The sequence below is a fragment of the Heterodontus francisci genome, chromosome 19 (genome assembly GCF_036365525.1).
Source record: "Heterodontus francisci isolate sHetFra1 chromosome 19, sHetFra1.hap1, whole genome shotgun sequence".
NCBI classification, from domain to species: Eukaryota; Metazoa; Chordata; class Chondrichthyes; order Heterodontiformes; family Heterodontidae; genus Heterodontus; species Heterodontus francisci.
The window spans coordinates 48169287-48193653 of NC_090389.1; the positions used below are offsets into that span (position 1 = coordinate 48169287).

The following is a 24367-nucleotide window of genomic DNA, read 5'->3' on the forward strand; positions in this document are numbered from 1 at the left end:
TTACAATAACCTTCCCCCTCCAAAACACTTACCTTTTAAATGTGGCTTTGCCCCCCAAAAACTGCACAAAGTTTAAGGTTCAACCCTTCCCATCACCCCTACACCCATTATGTTTATTTGACCCTGTTCCCCCACCCCCCACACTGACAAACCTACCCACTCCCCCCCTCCCACCAGTGCAGTGCTGCGTTTCCCCGGACGGGGATCTGAAGGTGCAGAAGTGCTGGCCGCCGCACTCCCTCAATATTGGAGGAAAGTGTATTTAAATTTATTAATTTTATTGATTTACCTATTTTGTGGACACATATAATTGTGGACTGGTCACCCAGCGTCGAAGTCCATGGTGGGCCTCATCCGGGGCCATCTTCAGGAACCCCCCCCCACCCCACCCCACCCCACCCCCACCCCAGGCCACGGATCACGACATTGCAGTCTTGTTAAAATCCAGCCCAATGTGTTCTACTTGTAACTTTTAGAATAACTTGAAATCATTTTCATTGTTTAATAAAGGTTACAGACTAGATATGGTTTATGTAGCTTAAAAGACTTACTTCAGAAATATTTTTGCTGCCATGGGAAAAAGACCAAAAGTGTTTTTACCCTCCCCCAGCACTGGGCAGAGTTCCCAGATTCCTGACTGATATAAATGACAGCAGTGATTGCAAGTTGCTGATGTAATTTAAGTAAGTGCTCTTAAACTATTGATGTAAGTTATTCTAGTGTTTGTAAGTTTAATTCATTTTGAAGTACATGGCTAACGTCACAGACGTTTGCTTTGCTGATTTTAACAAATTGAGTTTTATTCATTGTGCATAAGCTGAGAGTTCCGAAAAAGGGCAAATGGCTAACTTATTTCTTTTAAAAATAGACTTCATAAATGCAAATGATAATGCTACATTAAATACTTGTGCATAAAATGAGATACTATACTTCATTATTTAGACATTCTTATCGTAACAAGATAAAATGTAACGATGATATAAATTATAGTCAGGCATTTACATAATGTTATTTACACTTGTAAATAGTGCTTGAATTTTCTTATTAGTCTGTCTTCCAGATGCTAGTGTCACGTTCTAATATTATAGTGAGAATAGTAATAAAGTATGCTGCAGTTGATCAGATGTACTATATTAATACAGTGAAGAATCAGCAACAAAAATTTTAATTTATGGAAGTACATAATAGACAATTAATTAATTACAGAAAGCTTAAATTAAACTTGCACCAAGTACAATAGGTTTCATACTGACACTTACCTTTACAAATTCTGCAGTGCACAGCCTTATGTGGAAGTGGAATTCAGCAACGACAAGTCTTCTGCCAGATCGCAAACCAGAGCATTGAAGATTCACACTGCAGTCAATCTACAAAACCAGCCTCAGTTCAACACTGTCAAACTGGAGAATGTTTGCGTTACAGCTGGCATGTAGAAGAATGGGAAAAAGTAAGTACAACAGCTGCAGCAGACAGCAAAAGCATTGTTCAGAATAAACAAGAGAAAGGCATTCGTCCTGGCATGCACCAATCTTACTTTGAGGTGTGATTTGTAAACTAGGATCAGATGGCTGGCTTCATGTGGTTAGGAGGATGTTTGACATATGGCCAAGGAGTGGAAAAATTAGAGGAAAGAAAACCTCTGCCACATAGAACATAGGATAAATCCAATTCTATATCACTTTAAAGGTCATTTAACTGAAGGAACAAAGACTTATGTATTTTTCAGCTTAAAAGATTAATTCAACCTAATATTTATGCATACTACAGTCCTATAATGATATCATGATACCTTCAAAATATAAAATACCAGATTCCTTACATTTATCTATTTAGTGCAAACAGATTTATTTTCAAGATTTCAAACTGTACAACTTACTGGCGTAATTGTTACACAGTGATGAAGAAACTTAAATAAGACCAAGTTATTAGATAAATATATTACGTTGTGAAGGTTATTTGAGAATGTTATTTGCATTTATTGTTTTTTAACACTACATAAAAAATTGCAATCCAATTCAAAGTAGGTCACAAAACAATCTAAAGTCCATTATATGGTTACAAGCTAATTTTTGTGTTTATTTTTTGGATAAGCTTTTATCTCCCCCATTCTGTCCCCTCAGTCTCTTTTCACTTCCAGCACCTGGAATCAATTAAAGAGCACATTGTGGTAGGCTATGCTAAATGTGTCACATTGCTTTGTTAAAGAATTCCAGGCTGCAAGCAAATTCATCCATGCTCTGAACATTTATAACATTTCACAGGCATATTTCCAAGAAAAGTCTTAAAACAGCCATGGCCACAAATTAATCTGTTTTTTGCTGGAAATTTGTACTAATCTACTGCAGATGTGCAATGTGCATATGGCAACATTCTTAGCTGAATTGTTGTATTTATGCCCCATTTGTTTGAAGAAATCACATTCATATCTAAAGACTATTAACTGTAAAGTGGTTAAGTCAAAAAATCATGAAATGCCCATTTTATATACAGCCAATGCTTTTGGAGAATAAAAAGAGCACCAAGCTCCACTTGGACCACAGCAGAAGAATTTTCCTGCTGATTCATGCTTAATCTGTAAGAAAATGATGTATGGTGCTGTGCTTTAAAAATTTTAGAAAATGGCATCAAGGTCAGAGTAGCTTGACATATAGTGTGATCCTCAGTCTGTTTTTAATTTGACCATACTTACAGTTTCTTAAAGAACAACAGCAACTGATTGAACCTCGGGTTTTAAGGGATAATGAAAAAAGTTACAAGCAAAAATATTGTAGAAATCCTTTTTACAAAAGTTAGAAAGATTGTTTCATTCTAATCTGTCTCAACTTTTTTGTATTTTGAACAAAATCATAAAATTAAATTCCTTATTAATAGTTCATCTTTTTTCTCTAAGTTCCAGTAGACAAACAAGCATTTAAATAAAAAAGAACATGTCAACATAAAAGAATGACATTTATGAAAACAATATTCCTTTGTTATAAAATAAAATCCTGCATTAAATTACCCCGCTGTCCGGAAGAAAAGCATATCCAGATGGAAAGCAAAAGATTAAAGTGCGTGAAAACATGTCAGGTACCATGGACTGACAACACCCAGCCCTATCTCAGAACCACCTCTCTCAACCCCTCTACTGTCTCTATTCTGCACTGGATGAGCAGAAATTTCCTCCAACTAAATATTGTGAAGACCGAAGCCATTGGCTTCAGTTCCCCACCACAAACTCAGTTACCTAGCCACCGACTCCATCCCTCTCCCTGGAACTGTCTGAGAGTGAACCGGACTGTTCACAACTTTGGTGTCATATTTGACCCCGTGATGACCCTCCGACCATATATCCCTGCCATCACTAAGACCACCTACTTCCACCTCTGTAACATCACCCAACTCTTCCCCTGCCTCAGCTCATCTGCTGATGAAACTCTCATCCATGCCTTTGTTAACTCTAGACTTTAATACTCTCATGCATTACTGGCTATCTTCCATCCTCCATAAATTTGAGCTCATCCATAACTCTGCTGCCCATATCCTAAGACTCACCAAGCCCCATTCACTCATCATTTCTGTGCACTCTGACCTACATTGGCTCCTGATTGAGCAATTCCTCAATTTTAAAATTCTCATCCTTGTTTTCAAATTCCTCCATGACATTGCCCCTCCCTATCTCTGTAACCTCCTCCAACCAGACAACCCTCTGAGATATCAGTGCTGCTCCAATTCTGGCCTTTTTAATCCCCATTTAAATCACTCCACCAATGGCGGCCGCACCTTCAGTTGCCTAGGCCCTAAGCTCTCGAATTCCCTCCCTAAACCTCTCCTCCTCTCTACATCATTTTCCTCCTTTAAGATTCTCCATACAACCTACCCCTTTGACAAAGCTTTTGGTCTTCAGCCCTAATATTGCCTTACGTAGCTTGGTGTCAAATTTTGCTTGATAAGGCGCTAATGAAATGTTAGAACATTTTACAATGTTAAAGGAGCTATAGAGATGCAAGTTGTTGTTGCTTTCCTTTCCAAATTGATATTAATTCGATAAATTCACAACATTGAATGGCATTTTCTAATTTTTGCATACTTTACATTTATTTGGTATGAACATACCATCTTGGGTTGTAATTGTACAATTCATATGACTTTTGTGCATATTTTTACCAAAAGGTTCATGATTCTGCAAAGTAGTTCTTTATTGCAGTATGCAGCAATGATTAGACACCTTGACAGTAAGGTATTAATGTATAGTCATTTTCTGCATTAGTAGAATAATAGTTCTATAATATTTTCCACAGTCCTATAATTTATCCAGGGATTATTCTTCTTCAGTGCATGATAACACACTGACCTGTCATTAACAGTTTTCTTTCAGTTTGTTAAGTACCAACTAAAGGTGAATGTGTACATTTTTTGATCTTTGCCTTCTAGCCTGCAACATCACAAAATTGCAATCAGTGACACTTTTTCAGTCTACATAAAGTGTGATTTCACTAACTATTTTCAGTTTTCTGAATATATTGGATTAGCAACAGCAGAGGAGGATCAGTAATGTCTGGGGCAGTAGGAGGAGAACTACCATACCAACTGCTATCTAATCACCAGTGTGTTCTGATTCTGTTGTGTATTGCCTTTTTCTGTAAGGAGGAGAATTATGCATTGAATGAAGAGATTTTTTGTGAATTTTGGGCTGTAGGATAGTTTTAATATCTTACTCATTTGAATCCATTTGTAAAGTCTTTTCGAAAGCATCAGTCCCACAACATGTTACATTAAGAGCCCTTTCTTATCTTTAAATCCTTCAATAACTTTACCCCACCTTCTCTCTCCTCCAGCTTTATATTCCCTTTGAAACATTCTACTCCTATGACTCTAACTTGTTGTGCATCCCCCTTCATCCCCAACATTGATGGCACAGTCTTCAGTCACCTGGATCCTACATTCTGGAATTCCATCCCTAATCTCTTGACATTACTCAGTTCCGTTAAAAACTTTACTTCAACACATCTCTTTGAACATGCCTTCAATTATCCCTTCTAAACTTTCTCCTGGCATGGGATTGATTTTCATATTCTTATTTTTGAAATACCTTTGGACATTTTTTACATTAAAGAAGCTTATATAAGTTCAAAATGAATGTCTGAGAACTGAGTTAATTCTAATTGTCAGATGTATTGTCAATAATTAGAATCAGAATTCAATCCTTCTCAGCTGCATCCTTACAGGTGATTCTTTTTGGCCTGCTGTACCAGTTCTGAACCATCATTATTACTTCTTTTGTGTGGCATAGCAAGTTATTTGATCAATTTGGCTTAAGTATATGAAAACATTCAAGCAAACTCATCTGACACCTGTAACTTACTTTGGCATCAGTCATTTTGTATATCCATGGCAGCTTATGTTTATTCATGGTCATCCTCAATTATCATCTTTGCCCTTTTATTCAAGTCAGACCATTAATTATCACCTAGAACACTGACGTATATTTTCACTTTTGGCGCTGGTGGAAAACGGTCAGTAGCGGATTGGCTGCCCCCACCCCCCCCCCCCCCTCCCCCCCCCACCCCCCAACCTTCATGACTGCAATGTCACAGGACAGCTGCTTGTATATAATATATGTAATATATATGTCTTGCTTAAATAGTCCATACATTCAAACAGCTGGCCATTCATCCCTCTTTTTACTTCATACAGCTTTGTTATTTTATCTCCTTAATATTGAGGCATTATGGCAGTCCCTAGAAAGCAAAATTTGCTTTTTTTGCATAGCAATTACACATTAATGAAAGAATAGTCCTTATGTAGATATTGAGCCATAGGAATGGCGATACAAGAACAATAAATGATTCCATATACTTTGGAGAATTCAACAATTTAAGAACATTTTATAACTGACTTTGCTGCTGTTGCTCTGGATAGTTGCTACTTAAGTATAAATAAGTGGTGCATGGTGGAACAGGGCTTCAGTTACGACAATAAATTGTATTTATGTGGTGCCTTTAACATAATAAAATGTCCCTAAGCACTGCACAGAAACACAATAAAGCAAAATTTGACAGCATGTCATATATGGAGATTTTAGGTCAGATGACCAAAAGCTTGATCAAAGAGGTAGGTTTTAAGGAGCATCTTAAAGGAGGAAAGAGAGGTAGAGAGACAGAGAGGTTTATGGAGGGAATTCCAGTGCGTAGGGCCTTACAGCTGAAGGCACAGCCACTAATGATGGAGCGATTAAAATCAGGGATGCTCAAGAGGCCGGAATTAGAGGAACGCAGATATCTTGGAGGGTTGTGGGACTGGAGGAGATTACAGAGATAGGGAGGGGCAAGGCCATGGAGGGATTTGAAGACAAGTATGAGGATTTTAAAATTGAGGCATTGCTTGACTGGGAGCCAATGTCAGTTAGCGAGCATAGGGGTCATGGGTGAACAGGACTTGATGAGTTAGGACACAGGCACCAGAGTTTTGGATGACCTCAAGTTTACGGAGGGTAGAATGTGGAAGGCCAGCTAGGGGTGCATTGGTATAGTCAAGTCTAGAGTCATAGAGAGATACAGCACTGAAACAGTCCCTTCAGCCCACCGAGTCTGTGCCGACCAACAACCACCCATTTATACTAATCCTACATTAATCCCATATTGCCTACCACATCCCCACCATTTGCCTACCACCTACCTACACTAGGGGAAATTTACAATGGCCAATTTACCTATCAACCTCCAAGTCTTTGGCTGTGGGAGGAAACTGGAGCACCCAGCAGAAACCCATGTGGTCACTGGGAGAACTTGCAAACTCTGGACAGGCAGTACCCAGAACTGAACCTGGGTCGCTGGAGCTGTGAGGCTGCAGTGCTAACCACTGCGTCTAGAAGTAACAAAGGCATGAATGAGCATTTTAGTAGTGCATGAGCTGAGGCAGGAGAGGAGCCAGGCAATATTACGGAGATGGAAATAGCTGGTCTTAGTGCTGTCGCATATATGTGGGTGGAAGCTCATCACAGGGTCAAATATGACACCAAAGTTGAGAACAAACCTTGATAAAGCCATGCATGGAAAAAGACTGCTTCTTTGATCCCAGCAGGACCCAATGGTACAAAAATTCAGTGATTGGAGATGTTCACTGCCATGAGTAACACAGATGCTAGACTGTCCGTGCAGGTAAACCTGACCAAATTTTCATTCGTCAGTTACAGCTGCCTTGGGACCTAAGCTGCATCACTGTCAAGTCCAGATGGATGATTACATAAAATTGCATAGAATATACAGCACAGAAACAGGCCACTCAATCCACCTAGTCTGCGTTAGTGTTTATACTCCACACAAGTCTCATTCTATCTACCTAATCTCAGTCTTCCAGCATTTCTTTCTTTTCCTTTTTCTCTCATGTACCATCTAGTTTCCTTTTGAAAGCACCTAAGCTGTATGCCTCACCCACTTCCTGTGATCAAAAGATCCACATTCACACCATTCTCCAAATAAAGAAATATCTCCTTATTTTCCTATTGGATTTTGTTAATAACTATCTAGTATTTATTCCCACTCGTTTTGGATTCTCCCAGATTGGAAACATCGGGCTGAATTTTACAGATCCCCCCCCACCCCCCCCATCCAACGTGGGGTTCGTGGCAGGGGGGGAGGGTGACGGAAAATGCCTCCAGGAGAGGGCCGTCACACACCCTGACACAGGGAGGGCCAGGCTTGAATTTGCCAGCACCAGCGAGGCCTTGTGGCAGCCCCCCAGCCGCTTGGCGATGGGACCCCCATTTAAATAAATTAAAATTACTGAATGAATTATACTTATGCTGCGGCCTTCAATCCCGCTGCAATCTTCGTGCCGCTGGCCAGAACTCCCACGTCTTCGGATCCCCGTCCGGAGAAACGGAACGGAACATTTGTGGGTAGGGGGGAGGAGGTAAGTTTCGCAGTGTGGTGGGGAGTGGGGGGGTGGAATGGGGTCAAAGTAACATTATTGGTGTAGGGGATGGTGGGAAGGGTTTAGGTTAAAGATTATGCACTTTGTGGAGGGGATGATCAGGTGGGCAAGGTTTTGGGCTGGGGGAGAGGGAAAGTAAGTAATTTTATGATTATTGGGAGGATGGGAGAGGGGCAAAATAAATGTATTTAATTTTTTTAACTGCATCTTTAAATATTTAAATTTAATGGTCGGGCTCAAAGCCCTTTAAAAAAGAGCATCAGCACCTGCACACAGGCAGCTGCGCCATTGCAGGGGATGGACAGCCTGCCCCTCCACATGATCAGGGGTGGCCCACCCCACATATTTAAATGAGCCACCGCGATCCACGACGTGCGGCCCGTTTTCACCCGCCACCAGTTGTGGTGGCGCGATTGTAAAATTCAGCCCACTATCTCCACTTCTACTTTTTCCAACCCATTCATAATTTTAATGACCTCTATCAGCTCACCTCTACATCTGCTCTTTTCTGAAACCAAAAGCCCCAACCTGTCCAATCTTTCCCCATACCTGAAATTATTCAATTCTGGTACCACCCTTGTAAATCGTTTTTGTGCTTGCTCCAGTACTCCTATGTCCTTTTTATAGTATAGAGAATAAAACTGTGCGCAGTACTCTTAAGTGTAGCCTGATCAGGGACCCATACAAGTTCAACATAACTTCACTACTTTTGAATTCTGTACCCCTAGAAATAAAAGTCAGTGGTTTGTTAGCATTTTTAATTGCCTTGCTGACCTATGGGTTGCTCCTAGTGATTTGTTCACCTGCAAATCTTCTGCCCGATTCAGTTTCTTACTTTCTAAAGCATACGTGATGTTTCTGTTTTTCCTACCATCTCACGTTTATCTATGTTAATGTTAGTTTGCCAATTAACTGCCCAGTCTGCAAGTTTTCTAATGTCTTCTTATGTTATGTTGCATTCTTCCTCAGTGTTAGCTATAGTTAGGTATCATCTGCAAATTTTAATATTGGATTACTAAGCCCAAACCAATTATGTCAATTATGAGTAACAGTGATTATAGCACTGATCCTTGTGGAACATCATTTTCTGCCTTCCTCTGATCTGAATTACTACCCATTATCCATACACTCTTTTTTTTTTTAGCTAATTTGCTATCCTCTCTTAGTTTTGTTGGTTTGTCAGTTATGTTTTTCCTTTCTATCCAACTGCATTAATATTCTTTTTAAGCTCACCCTATTCTGTTCATTTGTTCTCTGGATGTGAGTGACACCAACAAGGCCAAATATTTTTCCCATCACTTGTTGCCCTGATGAGGTACTGCTCGGCCTTCTTGAACCACTCCTGTCCTTGAGGTGATGCTACTCCGACAATGGTGTTAGGTAGGGAGTTCCAGGATATCGATCCAATGAAGAAGTAATGTCCAAGTCAGGATGGTGACTTGGAAGGGAACTTGGAGGTGATGGCTTTCTGACAACATTACTGCTCTTGTTGTTCTTGATGGTGGGGAGGGAACTGTTAGTAAATAACCTTGATGAGCCGTTGCAGTGCACATTATAGATCGTACATACTATAGCCACAGTGTGCCAGTGATGGAAAGGCTGGATCTCCTACCTGTATAGTTTATTCTTTACTCCCTGTACTCCTGGATCATCCTTGCCTCCTGCTGTACTAGCAGTTACTTGAAAATGGCAAATCCATTCATCGGGCTGGAATTTACAGGCCGCCCCCCCACCCCCCCACCACCAATGTCGGGGGTCATGGCGGGGAGGGCCAGAAAATACCTCCGGCAGAGGCCCGCCACAGGCCTCGACGCCAGGAAGGCCCGGTCCGATATTGCTGGAGGTGGCAAGGCCTCGTGGTGACCTGCCCGGCACTTGGTAACAGGAGCAAAATCTGCATATTTTTAAAAATGCAAATAAATGAATTAATTACTTTCCTGCTCCCGCCGTCTGTCCCACTGTGATATTGCTGCTGGTGGCCGGCACTCCCACGCCTTCGGATACCTGTCTGGGAATCAAAAGCAGGACACTGGTGGGAAGGGGGGAGCAGGTAATTTTTTCAGTGCGGTGGGGGGGAGCGGCGTCAGAGTGACTTGATTGGTATAGGGGATGGTGGGAAGGGCTAAAGATTAAAGTTTGTGATCTTTGGGGTGGGAAGGTCAGGTGCACAAGGTCAGTATTTTTTTAGGGGGGGAAGAGGGCAAGGAATGAATTGGAGGGTGAGAGAGGTGGTAAAAACATTTATTTAATTTCTTCGAATAACTTTTACATCACTATCTCTTTAAAAATTTAAATTAAATGGAAGGGCTCAAAGCCCTGTAAAAATGGCGTCAGTGCTTGCGCAATGGCACCTCCCAGCAGGGTGGGAGGTCCACCCTGGCCATTTAAATGAGCTGCCGTGCTGAATATTGTGGCGGCTCCGCGACATGCGGTATGCACAGGCAGACCGCCATTTTTGAAGCTCGCTGCCAATCTCAGCAGCGAGCTTATAAAATCCAGCCCATTCTGTGCATCAGAGAACTCTTCCATGCCTGACTAATGCCGACCATCACCTAGCGTTCAGCATTTAATTTCCTTTAACTACCTCTACGTAATTCTACACAAGTGTTACATGATATAAAAAGCAAATATCTGTGATTCTTGCTCATTTGCAGAAGCCCATTTTGAACAGCTGCAATTCGTAGAGAAGCATAAACAGGAATGAATCCGCTAGCTACAGCTAACAAACGTTATTGCACCACTCCAAATTAATTTTTGTAAAAACCTGTTATTTGTAATCAGAGGAAAATGTGGCCCCTTGTGCTGACTGATAAAATGTACTCAATTCCTTTCTGCTTACTCGTTTGGATTAAGGGAGCTGTAGGCCCCTTGTGCACCCCACTGACTGCACACCAATTACTCTAGATTAGTTCTACACAGCTTTTATCTTAACTGAGTTCCTTTCATCATTGAGAGCTGTACAAAATAAAGAGTTTAGCAGCACAGCATGCTCATTAATGAGAGTTACACATTGTTGATTTACGTTACAGACTGTGCAGACATTTGTTAGCACTTTACAGAACTCTAATCTATTTATACATAGAAACTGTGATAAGTTGTATTGTGATATATTGAAAATAGGTGAAACTTTTACCCATAAGCACTTAACAATAGTACATTAAACCTTATTACTCACAAAGTAAGAAAAGCTCATTTTGAATTTAAAAAGATACCCATGGATACATTGAGTATGGCTTGCACCTTTTCCATCAGCTTTATCTTTGTTATTAATGTGCACTCCAGCCAAGATAGTGTTGCGTAAGTAACTAAAACAAAATAAACATTGAATGAAAATAACCTATTACTCTAAAAAGGATCTTTGCAAGGCCCAAATACAAATTATTGTGACTGTTAGATGAATTAAAATACATTTTAACCCCAATAAATGTCAGTGTTATAAATTGTGGACTCTATTTTAACCTGGCTACATGAGTTTTGATTAACTAATTTGTTACAGGTGTTGGAAGCTAGGTGCTGATGTAATTATTCACTAAATGAAGACCTTACTACTGATGACACCATTTGGGTGCATTTGAACTCAGAGCCCAAACAAAGTAGGGTAGCAAGAGGCCTGAGAATTAATAGAAATTAATAGAAATTTCACCTCCACAAGCAGCTCATCCACAGGAGAAGCCAATTTTGGGCCACCTGCCCTTGCGGGAAGCAGCCCTCAGGTAATTTCTGGGGGGGGCATGGGATGGTGGTTGGAGCGGACTACAGGGGAGTCGGTCATGACTCCGATGAAGATGAAAGAACAATCCTGCTTCTCATGGCTCCAAAAGTTTCAAAGACTTTGTTTGGTGATCATTCAAGGAGTTGATGTCTTTTTCAGGCAGGGAGTCTAAAAAATGGGCCCCACAAATTTGGCAATGGGACCAAAGCTTGCGCAGATTGGACGCAGGCTGAACCATTGCTAATTTGGTTTGCTTTGTGCTCATTTTATACCCAAAAGAAAGGCACAGCACGTAACAGTTTTACCCCAGTATCTGTTATTTGGTTCTGCAAAAATTAAGCTTCCTTTTATTTCTCTCAGCTACCATAGCATTTGAGGCAAATATCCAAAATGCACATAATGATGGTTAAATTGATTTCTGCCCACCTTTAGGCATGAACGAGGTATGGTGTGCGCTGCCTACCCAAGGACAATTGAATTTGGTCCACAGGCCTTCTGTTAATAATTTTCACCTCCCACAGCTCACCTATGCTGAGGGATTCAATTTTGGGTGGCCTACTTTGCCTGCAGTGGCCCTCAGAGATACAATAGAACCAGCAGGACCACTCCTGCTCATCTTAGTCTAACAGCAACTTTTTTTAAAAAATGTACTTACCTTTTTGTTAAAGCTTTGTTAAATAGAGATTGTGAAATGTATAGTAAAGTTTATTTATTAACCAATTCTGTAACTTCATAATAGAACATTTACAATTCAAATATTTTTTATCATGTATCTAACGACATTTTAACCTGACTGTAATTTCTTTTATTTTTATTTTTTTTAATGTTTTGTTTAGTAATATAATTCATTTAGTTTTTTTTTCTTTGGTTTTGCAGAATTTTCAGCAGTTTCTAAGAAACAAAATTCAACAAAGACAGTTTCAGTGTTCTCAGATTTGCAATTTGTTTCCTAAAACATTGGTCATTAGTGCACATAATATTCTGTTTAAATATTTAAGTAGGAGATGTTCTAATGTTTATGTACTGAGTTATTAGAAGGTAAAGCTTTTATACTTGTAAATTAAATATATATTATCCTGCAACATTGTTCGTATTATCCTTGAACTTAATGGTTTTCCTAGAAGGCGGAATGTAACAGGGTATTGTATATGTCCTTGTTTTGTGTAACTCATAATAAATAAGACTGCTTGGGGAGTGATAGTACTGGAGAAAGCTAAATAATGGCACTCCATCCTTCTGACTTGCCTGTTGCAATGTTTTCCATTGGCTGAACCATAAGGTAATGCTGGAGATGGAAATAACAAAGGGTTCAGTTTTGGTCTCCTTACTGCTGCAGATGTGCTTGAAAACAGGGCACCAGCGGTGTTCGAACACAGGGTGAATACACGGACAAGAGTATTCATTGAAGACCCCAGATGCATCCTTAACCCCTTCACCTTTAACTCCTTTCAAAAGAACAGTCTGGAATTTATGCCTTGGAGTTAAGGATGCCTACATTTGACTCATTGTACTGTCTTCCATCAATCAATTCAGATTTACACTAACATCCTACAGGCTACTGAGTGACCGAATTAACCCTTTCTCACCAGTTATTACAGACAAAGTCAGACAACAAAGTAATCAACGAGAAATTGTTTATTAACCTTAGAATCATAGTTAACAGTACTTAAAGTTAAGCAATTGAGTATATAAATAATTAGCAGATAAGATTAATTTTTTTTTTAGAACATTACAGTGCAGTACAGGCCCTTCGGCCCTCGATGTTGCGCCGACCTGTGAAACCATCTGACCTACACTATTCCATTTTCATCCATATGTCTATCCAATGACCACTTAAATGCCCTTAAAGTTGGCGAGTCTACTACTGCTGCAGGCAGGGCGTTCCACGCCCCTACTACTCTCTGAGTAAAGAAACTACCTCTGACATCTGTCCTATATCTATCACCCCTCAACTTAAAGCTATGTCCCCTCATGTTTGCCATCATCATCCGAGGAAAAAGACTCTCACTATCCACCCTATCTAACCCTCTGATTGTCATATATGTCTCTATTAAGTCACCTCTCCTCCTCCTTCTCTCCAACGAAAACAACCTCAAGTCCCTCAGCCTTTCCTCGTAAGACCTTCCCTCCATACCAGGCAACATCCTAGTAAATCTCCTCTGCACCCTTTCCAAAGCTTCCACATCCTTCCTAGAATGTGGTGACCAGAACTGCACGCAATACTCCAGGTGCGGTCTCACCAGAGTTTTGTACAGCTGCAGCATGACCTCGTGGCTCCGAAACTCGATCCCCCTACTAATAAAAGCTAACACACCATATGCCTTCTTAACAGCCCTATTAACCTGGGTAGCAACCTTCAGGGATTTATGTACCTGGACACCAAGATCTCTCTGTTCATCTACACTACCAAGAATCTTCCCATTAGCCCAGTACTCTGCATTCCTGTTACTCCTTCCAAAGTGAATCACCTCGCACTTTTCCGCATTAAACTCCATTTGCCATCTCTCAGCCCAGCTCTGCAGCCTATCTATGTCCCTCTGTACCCTACAACATCCTTCGGCACTATCCACAACTCCACCGACCTTAGTGTCATCCGCAAATTTACTAACCCACCCTTCTACACCCTCTTCCAGGTCATTTATAAAAATGACAAACAGCAGTGGCCCCAAAACAGATCCTTGCGGTACACCACTAGTAACTAAACTCCAGGATGAACATTTGCCATCAACCACCACCCTCTGTCTTCTTTCAGCTAGCCAATTTCTGATCCAAAGCTCTAAATCACCTTCAACCCCATACTTACGTATTTTCTGCAATAGCCTACCGTGGGGAACCTTATCAAACGCCTTACTGAAATCCATATACACCACATCCACTGCTTTACCCTCATCAACCTGTTTGGTCACCTTCTCGAAAAACTCAATAAGGTTTGTGAGGCACGACCTACCCGTCACAAAACCGTGCTGACTATTGACAACATAAATAAAAGTTTACAAAACCAGTTTAGTTGTATCACAGTGATTCAGTATTAATTGATTATAAATTTACAGTTTAAATCAAATTGCTTTGGGCAATGTATCTTTGTCATGGATTTAGCCAGTATATGAAACTGCCCATTGAATATCCATGGTTTCCATAAGGTAGAAGCTAGCACATGAGTAAATGCCAGATGCAGAAATTTGAGGGGGTATTTTAACCTTCCCTGCCCAATAGAAACAGTGTTGCAGGAATTTAAGATGGCGGGGGATTTACACCACATCCTTGACCCTTTTAACTAGCCTGAAATCAGGCACAAGATAGTCGCCTGCCTTATCGGAGTGAGGGCCTAATTTAAAAGGCCAAGTTGCAATCCAATTACATTATTGGGATGAAAACCGCATTTTAACTAAGGGCCTGATTAAAAGCTGCACAGTTTCAAAGCCACCGGTGAAAGCTGGCAGCAGGCAATATCCTGGCCTCAGTAGGCACCGGTCAGTTTAATTCTTTCCACTTTGTAAAGGTTACTTATGGGCCAGGAAGAGCAGGAGTGATCCTGTTCGCCCTAGCAGGATAACTTTAGCCTCTTGACCTTAAACTTACTCCTCTCCCTCAATTATGCATTCCCCCCCCCGCCACCCCCCCCCCCCCACCCTCGACCTTTCCTTAATTACCTTGCCAGGGTCCCTGGTGAAGCCCTGACCCCTCCCCCCACCTTCTTCCACAAATGGATATATTTTGTCCAGTCTCAATTGACCCCATTTGTGATATTTATTGCCACATAAGTTGATTCAGTTTTTGTTTGCTATCGCAATTAAATTAGTAAGGTTTTGTCAAATGATGCTACTTTCAGTTGTGGAAACCAGTGGTGATGTATAGAAATTAAATATGCCATTTCAATAGCGAGTAGTAATGATGAGTAATAATTTCATTGTTACTGTTGTTGTAGAAACTTAAGTTTATCTGGTAAATCTGGGGATGGTTCATCTGAATATATTTACTATTTCTATTACTTCCGTCATTTTACATATGATGTAGTTTCCTCATAATTTATTAACACATCCAAATTTTAAGCTTATTGTTTGTTGAATATTTATGTCCCATATGCCATTACACAGTATTTATAGCACAGAAATAGGCCATTCAGCCCAACAAATCCATGCAGCTGCTTATACTCCACAAAAGCCTCCTCTCACCCTCTTTCATCCAGCTCCATCAAAATATCCTTCTGATCCTTTCTCCCTCATATGTGCTTTATCCAGCTTCCCCTTAAATACATATATGCAATTCACCTCAAATACTCCTTGTGGTAGCAAGTTCCACATTCTCATCGTTCTCTGGGTAAAGAGGTTTTACCTGAATTCCCTATTGCATTTATTAATGACTATCTTATATTTATGGCCCCTAGTTCTGGTCTTGCCCGCAACATCTACTTTGGCCAGAACTTTACGCCCGCCTAAAGAGTGGGATGGTGGCGGGAGGGTGGGGGGAGAACAGGGGGGTTGCGTAAAATGGCTCGGGCGGCTCTTCCTGACACACCCCTGTCTCCACCGCCATTTTACGTGGGGTGGCGGCGAAAAAAGGCTTGCCCAACCCAGGCCAATCAAGGCCCTTAAGTGGCTGTTAACAGCCACTTAAGGGCCTCCGCCCGCCGCCATGGGTATTTTACCCTTGGCTGGCGGGTGGCCCAGGCTCGAGAAAAGCCACCTGTTAAAAGTAGGTGGCTTTCTGCCAGCCTGAGAGGCGAGCCTCCTGATCAGGCACCCTGTGCCCAACAGAGGGCTTCCCTCGATGCCCCAACCACCCCCAACATGCCCCCCCATCCTCCCAATCGACCACACTTGCCTTGCCGGGGCCCAACCGATTGACCCGGTGAGGCCCCAAAAATTTACCCATTCTCCGGGGCTCCCCGACATCTCCTGTCTTCAGCTGGATTGCAGTCCTAACAATGGCCACTGCTCCCAGTGGCACTGCTGGGAAAGAACTGCTGGCCGCTGATTGGCGGCTCCCGTCTAACAAGGCTCTATATCTCCTCTATCAAACTCTTCCCTAATCTTAAAGACCTCTTTCAGGTCACTCTTCAGTCTTCTCGTTTCTAGTTAGATATTAAAATGTGCTAATGTGATAGAATAAAACATTACATTTTTCTGCCTCCTTTACAGTGCAGTAAGACCTGTGGTACTGGAACAAGGCATCGTAAAGTAACTTGTGTCAACCAGAATTCGGAAGAGGCGCATAGTATTGAATGTGATGCAAGGAAAAGACCGTTAGATGTGGAGCAGTGCAATACTCAACCTTGTGAATACATATGGATTACAGGAGAATGGTCTGAGGTAGAAGAATATTTTAATCAATTCATAGTTTTGCAAAATTAGCAAAGAACATCTGATCCTAGTTGGGCTTAATTGCAGTATCTTCTAATGCATCAGATGTCGGTGTCACAATTCTCAAAAATCAACAGCTTTTAAAGGTTTATGAAAAAATGCACTAAGCTGCCAGGGTTACTGTTAAGATTAATGTTACCACTGGAATTAGGATGAATATTTTATTTTTTTACAGGTGTCCAATGTCAAATAAATGTATCTGTTTTCATTTTTGAATCTGTGTAGATAGCAATTTAGCAGGGCCTCCATTTTTTACTGTGGTTATATTAGGCAAACTCTTACTGCGTTTTCCTACCCTCTTGCAGTCTGCCCTGATTTACCTTGTCATAGTTTGGATTCAGCTGTCCTGCTGCCATGGTAACGGTTGTTTTATCGGTCTGGAAATATCACTTTCATTCTTGGGCACCACGTTATAGAAAAGCAGGAATAATTTTTACTTTTGGTGATGATTCAAAATGGGCAATATCAGATCATCATCCACTTATGTATCCTGCCCAATTCTCCATTCCGTTGAGAAAATTGGCAGCCAATTTTATATTGCCTTTGTTATACCATCACCAAAAGTTAAAATTGCCCCCAAAAAAAGAAAAACTTGCATTTATATAGCCCTTTTCACGACCATTAGATGTCCCAAAGCGCTTTACAGCCAATGAAGTACTCATTGAAGTGTAGTCACTGTTGCCGTCCTGCCCTGGCTCACCTGTGGCCTGGGCCCCTCACATCCGGTGGATCCATTACTGGCAGCAGCCACCACCTCCGCATTGATGCTGCTCAGCGAAAGAACTGCTGGCCTCTTTTTGGCCGTCAGCTCTCAGCAGGCAGGACTTCCGTCCCAGGATCCTTAATCCACTTAAGTGCCTAATTGGCAAATAATGCAGTGGGCCTTCCCAAGAGGAGGCGACGCGGGGCTCTTGCCAGTGCTTCAGCTGATAGCTGAAACCCCCATCGCCCACATAAACCAACCCCCTCCTTGTGACTCAGAGACGAGAGTGCTACCAACTGAAACATTACAGTGAGAGCAACTGCACAGCATAAATTCACCAAGATTATACTAGGTATGGGAAAAAATAGTTTTGAGGACAAACCTGAGATACAGGGACTATTTACACTGAAGCAGAGAAGGCTAAGAGGACATTTAATAAAATGACAATGAGTTTTGATGGTGTTACGAGGGAAGGACTATTTACTGTTGTTGGGGAGTCAGTGACAATTTAAAATTTGAGCTGAGAGCAGAGAGGTTAGGAGAAATTTCTTACCTTTGTTGTTGGATCTTGGAATGCTTTGTTGCAGAGATGGATTTTAAGGGATAATCGGATAAATATTTGAAACAGAGAAAGATCCCAGGGCTATGAAGAGTGCATGAGGCTTAGTGCATTTAGCAGATCCAAGGAGCACCAGCTCTTACAATGATAGAGCAGAAGACCCATAAAAATCAACAGGACTGAACCATGGCTCAGCAGTAAACAACATCCACATAAAGCCAAAGAGACTGGTGCTGGAGATATTTGCAACATCTCACACTCTGCCTTCCACTGTTGCATGAGGGAAGTCAGTGAGGCTCTTTCTTCATTGAGAACTGATTACATTTCATTCTCTCTTGCCAAAGAGAAGCAGGTGGAGTGGACATGCAACTTTGCTCGGATTGCAGACTTCCCCATGACTACACACACGCCACGTTGAAGGCACCACATATCAACTTGCCCTGCATTGACACTGAAAGGGATTCAATTCCCTCAACATCTTTCTGGCGTGTGTCCATACACAGAGATTCATGCAGGTCAATGTCCGGTATCATGGCAGCAGTCATGATTCTCCAGTATTTGAGTTACCATGGCAAACAAAAGGCGAATGAAAGGCTTCTCACTTTCAGTGGAGGAGTCTGCCAATGACCTTTGAGGATGATCTCGAGCAGCTTTGGGCTTCAAAGACCCAGCTTTGGACTGCACCATCTCAGCATGGGCGGCAGCAGTCTCGCTGATGGATTGACAGGCAACAGCAAGGGCACTGGTAGAGTGACAGGGGTGGGAAGACAACTGCCCTCTTCCTGACAGAGGGCAGGAAGTTGATGCTCCATGGATCCACTGCCACTCTCCTGGGGTAGCATTTCAGCAAGTCTAGTAATCTGTTGGAGGACAGATTGTTGGACTGCTGTGACTCCTTGCAAGCACCTTTGTACATTGTAACCCACAGCCATGATGGCAGTAGTCTGAGCTTACATGGCAGCAAGCTGAACTTGTATGACAACAGCCTGAGCTTCCAATGCAACATTCAGACATTGGCTGGCAGCAGCTTGTGCTGCAATGGAAGCTAAGACATCAACCATCAGATGCTGTATTATGATTGGTCACTACTTACATGCTGGAAAGGATGGGCTGCAAGCTCTACACCAAGCCCTGTTCCAAGATGGTGCTGGGCTCCTCCATGTTCCTTGACATTGACTGTAGGCTTTCTTGCAGACTTCCCAACATACCAAGCATTTAATTGTGCATAACCATCAACCATCTTCTATATGCTCCCCATTGAAGTGGTTATCTGCGTACTCTGCAGCAGAACTTATCTGTAATCTCACCATCTGGCGAGCTGGCACCTGTGCTACCCATGCCCCCTGTCCAGGCTGCAGCCAACTTGTGCTTAGTGTCTCACCATGTGAGATCCCACCTCTATGCTATCCTCTAAATTATCTGAGCTGAGAGCTGAGAGTGTGAAATCAAGTGACGGTGCTGTGTCATCACTCTCTTCTTGGTGTTCCTCCACTGCGTGGAAAGAGTGCACTTCTTGGGTATCTGAAAGGTAAGAGGGACAAGGGGTAAGGTTGTGGTGTGGGGAGGGATTGTGAAATTAAGAAGTGTATGCTAACACCATCTATAGCTTGTAAATCAGAGGAGAGTGTAGGATGACGGGGAGGCGGGATGTAAGCAAGAAGTTTAGGTATGAGGCTATTGCATCTCCACTGGCCACAGCCTCTGCAATGGCCAACCCAATAATGACCAGCACCGTCTCCTCCATTGGGATCAGGATATGCAGGTGTGCCTGTCCCCCTCTGGTGAGGTCCTGCTACCCCTGGTGGTGCGCCATCTTGTCCTGAAAAGGAGTGGGAATTTGGTCAGTGAATGTCACACAATATGTTTGGCTGATGTGGCTGTCACAGTTGTCACAGTTCAAGAGTGTATACAGATTGTGAGATGTGGGTGTGAGGCTTGCAACAGTTCTAAATGTGTTAGGGTGAAATGTAGCATATGCATGTCAAGTATGAGTCCTGATTGATAGAGATTGTTGGTAGGTGAATGATAGGGGTGGGATGAATTGAGCAGTGTCTGGGGTTAATGGTACAGGTGGTAGGATGTGGCATTTGAACATGCATTCACTGACCTTGATCACTAATGTGAGATTATTGAACTTATTGCAGCACTGCATCCAGGACCTCAGTAATTGACCTCCAGAGCTATCTGCTTCCACTGCCTTTTGACGCTGCGTCAGGAAGGCCTCCTGCCCCTCTGTGGATACAGATCATCTCTCCTCCTTTGTGCCCCCTCCACCACCGCTTTTAATGCTGTTCCCAGAAATCTTAGAACCCACTCTCTCCCATATTGTGCCATTCTTCTGTCTTTGCTAGGTCATATTCAGCTCACAATGTCTCCCTGCACCTGCTGCAGCCACCTCCCCTTTAAGAGGCACAAGCTGGCGTTCAGCAGTGCAGGCTAGTTTTTACTGATGCTAGCCACTCATGATATTGACCCTCTACTCAGGCCTCCAGCCAATCAAAAGCACGGTTAGTGCTGACTGAACGCTGCAATTACATAAAACAGCAGATAGCACACTGTTTCCGTGCTGCCTGTGTTGCAGTCAATGGCGCTGTTTCATAGCCGTAAAGCGCATTGCACTGTTGAACAACAAGAAAGCCCCCAGCGAGTTAACATCCGTAGCATTTAAAGCAGCCAGAAGTGCTGCACAAAGAACAGCCAGGCGCTGCGCAAATGACTACTGGCAACACCTATGCAGTCGTATTCAGCTGGCCTCCGACACTGGAAACATCAGAGGAATGTATGATGGCATCAAGAAAGCTTTTGGGCCAACCATCAGGAATGGATGGGTGCAGCTCCAACAACGCTCAAGAAGCTCGACACCATCCAGGACAAAGCAGCCCGCTTGATTGGCACCCCATCTACAAACATTCACTCCCTCCACCACCGACGCACAGTGGCAGCAGTGTGTACCATCCACAAGAGGCACTGCAGCAATACACCAAGGCTCCTTAGACCGCAACTTCCAAACCCGCGACCTCTACCAACTAGAAGGACAAGGGCAGCAAATACATGGGAACACCACCACCTGAAAGTTCCCGTCCAAGTCACACACCATCCTGACGTGGAACTATATCGCCGTTCCTTCACTGTCGCTGGGTCAAAATCCTGGAACTCCCTTCCTAACAGCACTGTGGGTGTACCTATCCCACATGGACTGCAGTGGTTCAAGAAGGCAGATCACCACCACCTTCTCAAGGGCAATTAGGGATGGGCAATAAATGCTGGCCTGGCCTGTGACGCCTACTTCCCATGAATGAATTAAAAAAAAGGAAGATCGCCCCTCTCAAGTCTAAATCAGGGGACATAATCACTGACCAATGCAAGCAAATGGACCGCTGGGTGGAGCACTACCTAGAACTGTACTCCAGGGAAAATGTTGTCACTGACACCGCCCTCAATGCAGCCCAGTCTCTGCCAGCCATGGATGAGCTGGACGAACAGCCAACAAAATCGGAACTCAGTGATGCCATTGATTCTCTAGCCAGTGGAAAAGCCCCTGGGAAGGACGGCATTACACCTGAAATAATCAAGAGTGCCAAGCCTGCTATACTTTCAGCACTCCACGAACTGCTTTGCCTGTGCTGGGACGAGGGAGCAGTACCACAGGACATGCGCGATGCCAATATCATCACCCTCTATAAGAACAAGGGTGACCGTGGTGACTGCAACAACTACCATGGAATCTCCCTGCTCAGCATAGTGGGGAAAGTCTTCGCTCGAGTCGCTTTAAACAGGCTCCAGAAGCTGGCTGAGCGTGTCTACCCTGAGGCACAGAGTGGCTTTCGAGCAGAGAGATCCACCATTGACATGCTGTTCCCCCTTCGCCAGCTACAGGAGAAATGCCGTGAACAACAGATGCCCCTCTACGTTGCTTTCATTGATCTCACCAAAGCCTTTGACCTCGTCAGCAGACGTGGTCTCTTCAGACTACTAGCAAAGATCGGATGTCCACCAAAGCTACTAAGTATCATCACCTCATTCCATGACAATAGAAAGGCACAATTCAGCATAGCGGCACCTCATCAGACCTCTTTCCTATCCAGATTAGTGTGAAACAGGGCTGTGTTCTCGCACCTACACTGTTTGGGATCTTCTTCTCCCTGCTGCTCTCACATGTGTTCAAGTCTTCAGAAGAAGGAATCTTCCTCCACACAAGATCAGGTGGCAGGTTGTTCAACCTTGCCCGTCTAAGAGCGAAGACCAAAGTACGGAAAGTCCTCATCAGGGAACTCCTCTTTGCTGACGATGCTGCTCTAACATCTCACACTGAAGAGTGTCTGCAGAGTCTCATCAACAGGTTTGCGGCTGCCTGCAACGAATTTGGCCTAACCATCAGCCTCAAGAAAACGAACATCATGGGACAGGACGTCAGAAATGCTCCATCCATCAATATCGGCGACCATGCCGATGTTCAAGAGTTCACCTACCTAGGCTCAACTATCACCAGTAACCTGTCTCTCGATGCAGAAATCAACAAGCGCATGGGAAAGGCTTCCACTGCTATGTCCAGACTGGCCAAGAGAGTGTGGGAAAATGGCGCACTGACACAGAACACAAAAGTCCAAGTGTATCAAGCCTGTGTCCTCAGTACCTTGCTCTACGGCAGCGAGGCCTGGACTATGTATGTCAGCCAAGAGCGACGTCTCAATTCATTCCATCTTCGCTGCCTCCGGAGAATCCTTGGCATCAGGTAGCAGGACCGTATCTCCAACACAGAAGTCCTCGAGGCGGCCAACATCCCCAGCATATACACCCTACTGAGCCAGTGGCGCTTGAGATGGCTTGCCAATGTGAGCCGCATGGAAGATGGCAGAATCCCCAAGGACACATTGTACAGCGAACTCGTCACTGGTATCAGAGCCACCGGCCGTCCATGTCTCCACTTTAAAGACGTCTGCAAACGTGACATGAAGTCCTGTGACATTGATCACAAGTGGTGGGAGTCAGTTCCCAGTGATCGCCAGAACTGGCGGACAGCCATAAAGGCGGGGCTAAAGAGTGGCGAGTCGAAGAGACTTAGCAGTTGGCAGGAGAAAAGACAGAAGTGCAAGGAGAGAGCCAACTGTGTAACAGCCCCGACCACCAATTTTATCTGCAGCACCTGTGGAAGAGTCTGTCACTCTAGAATTGGCCTTTATAGCCACTCCAGGCGCTGCTTCACAAACCACTGACCACCTCCAGGCGCTTACCCATTGTCTGTCGAGAGAAGGAGGCCAAAGAAGAAGAAAAATCACGCATGAATGAACAGAATGCAGTGTCACAGTGAAAACAATCAATTTCCCTATGTTGTTCGGTTTTGAAAAAGTAATTGAGCCGCAACTTAGTAACTCTGTAAACATAGGCTCACCTTCACTAATTTAACCTCTCAAAGCTCAGCTGCTTCAGACTTTCAAAACACAGTTTGCCTCCTGTTGCCACTACAAGAATTCATATCACCCAGTGCCTGGATGCGGGGTGGGGTGGTTGCAGTTGGTGGTGGAAGAGAGAAAGAGAAAAAGGGACTCACATGCCTGTGAAATGGAGGAGCATTATTCAAATGAGCTGTTCATCAAGGTTGCTACTGTAAAAGGAATGTGTACTCTTTGTGGCAGCAGGAGACTGCTACATGTTTGCCTAAGCAAATCAAAAGGAACAACACTGAGAGCCTCAGGTGACACACGGAGTGATTCAGACTGTAAATATTGACCCTACCGCTGTAAGCTTACTAACTCTTCAAATTTCCTTTATGAGCCTAAATTAACTCTCAAACTGCTGACTTATTGTTGAGGAAATTTTGTGGCAGTAATGACACTGAAACTGACAGCGTATTCGCTGTCATTACTCTTCTGAAACTAACAGCAACTTCTGGAGTCCACAAAATTGCAGTTAAACACAGAAATACGGAAGTTGCTGACAATGATTCTACTCTTCTCCAGAGGGTGTGCTGTTGAGGTTCCCCCCCCCCCCCCCCCCCACACCCCCCAAGAATGCATTCAATTAGAAATCAATGAACAGACAAGAACTTCCACTCTTATGCCCTTTGTCTTGTTGTAAAAACACTTGAAAAAATAACACCATGTTGAATGGAATTTTTAACC

At 43.1% G+C, this 24367-nt stretch overlaps 1 protein-coding gene across 2 annotated transcripts in view; it reads left to right on the top strand.

Annotated features, from left to right (window-relative positions):
- The window catches only part of adamts9 (ADAM metallopeptidase with thrombospondin type 1 motif, 9), a 402991-nt gene that overhangs the window by 329920 nt on the left and 48704 nt on the right, over nt 1-24367 (top strand). For both annotated transcript variants that reach the window (XM_068051578.1, XM_068051580.1), the window contains exons 30-31: nt 1277-1447; nt 16765-16935. In XM_068051578.1, coding sequence (XP_067907679.1) covers nt 1277-1447; nt 16765-16935 — 342 coding nt within the window. The remainder of the gene's footprint in view (nt 1-1276; nt 1448-16764; nt 16936-24367) is intronic.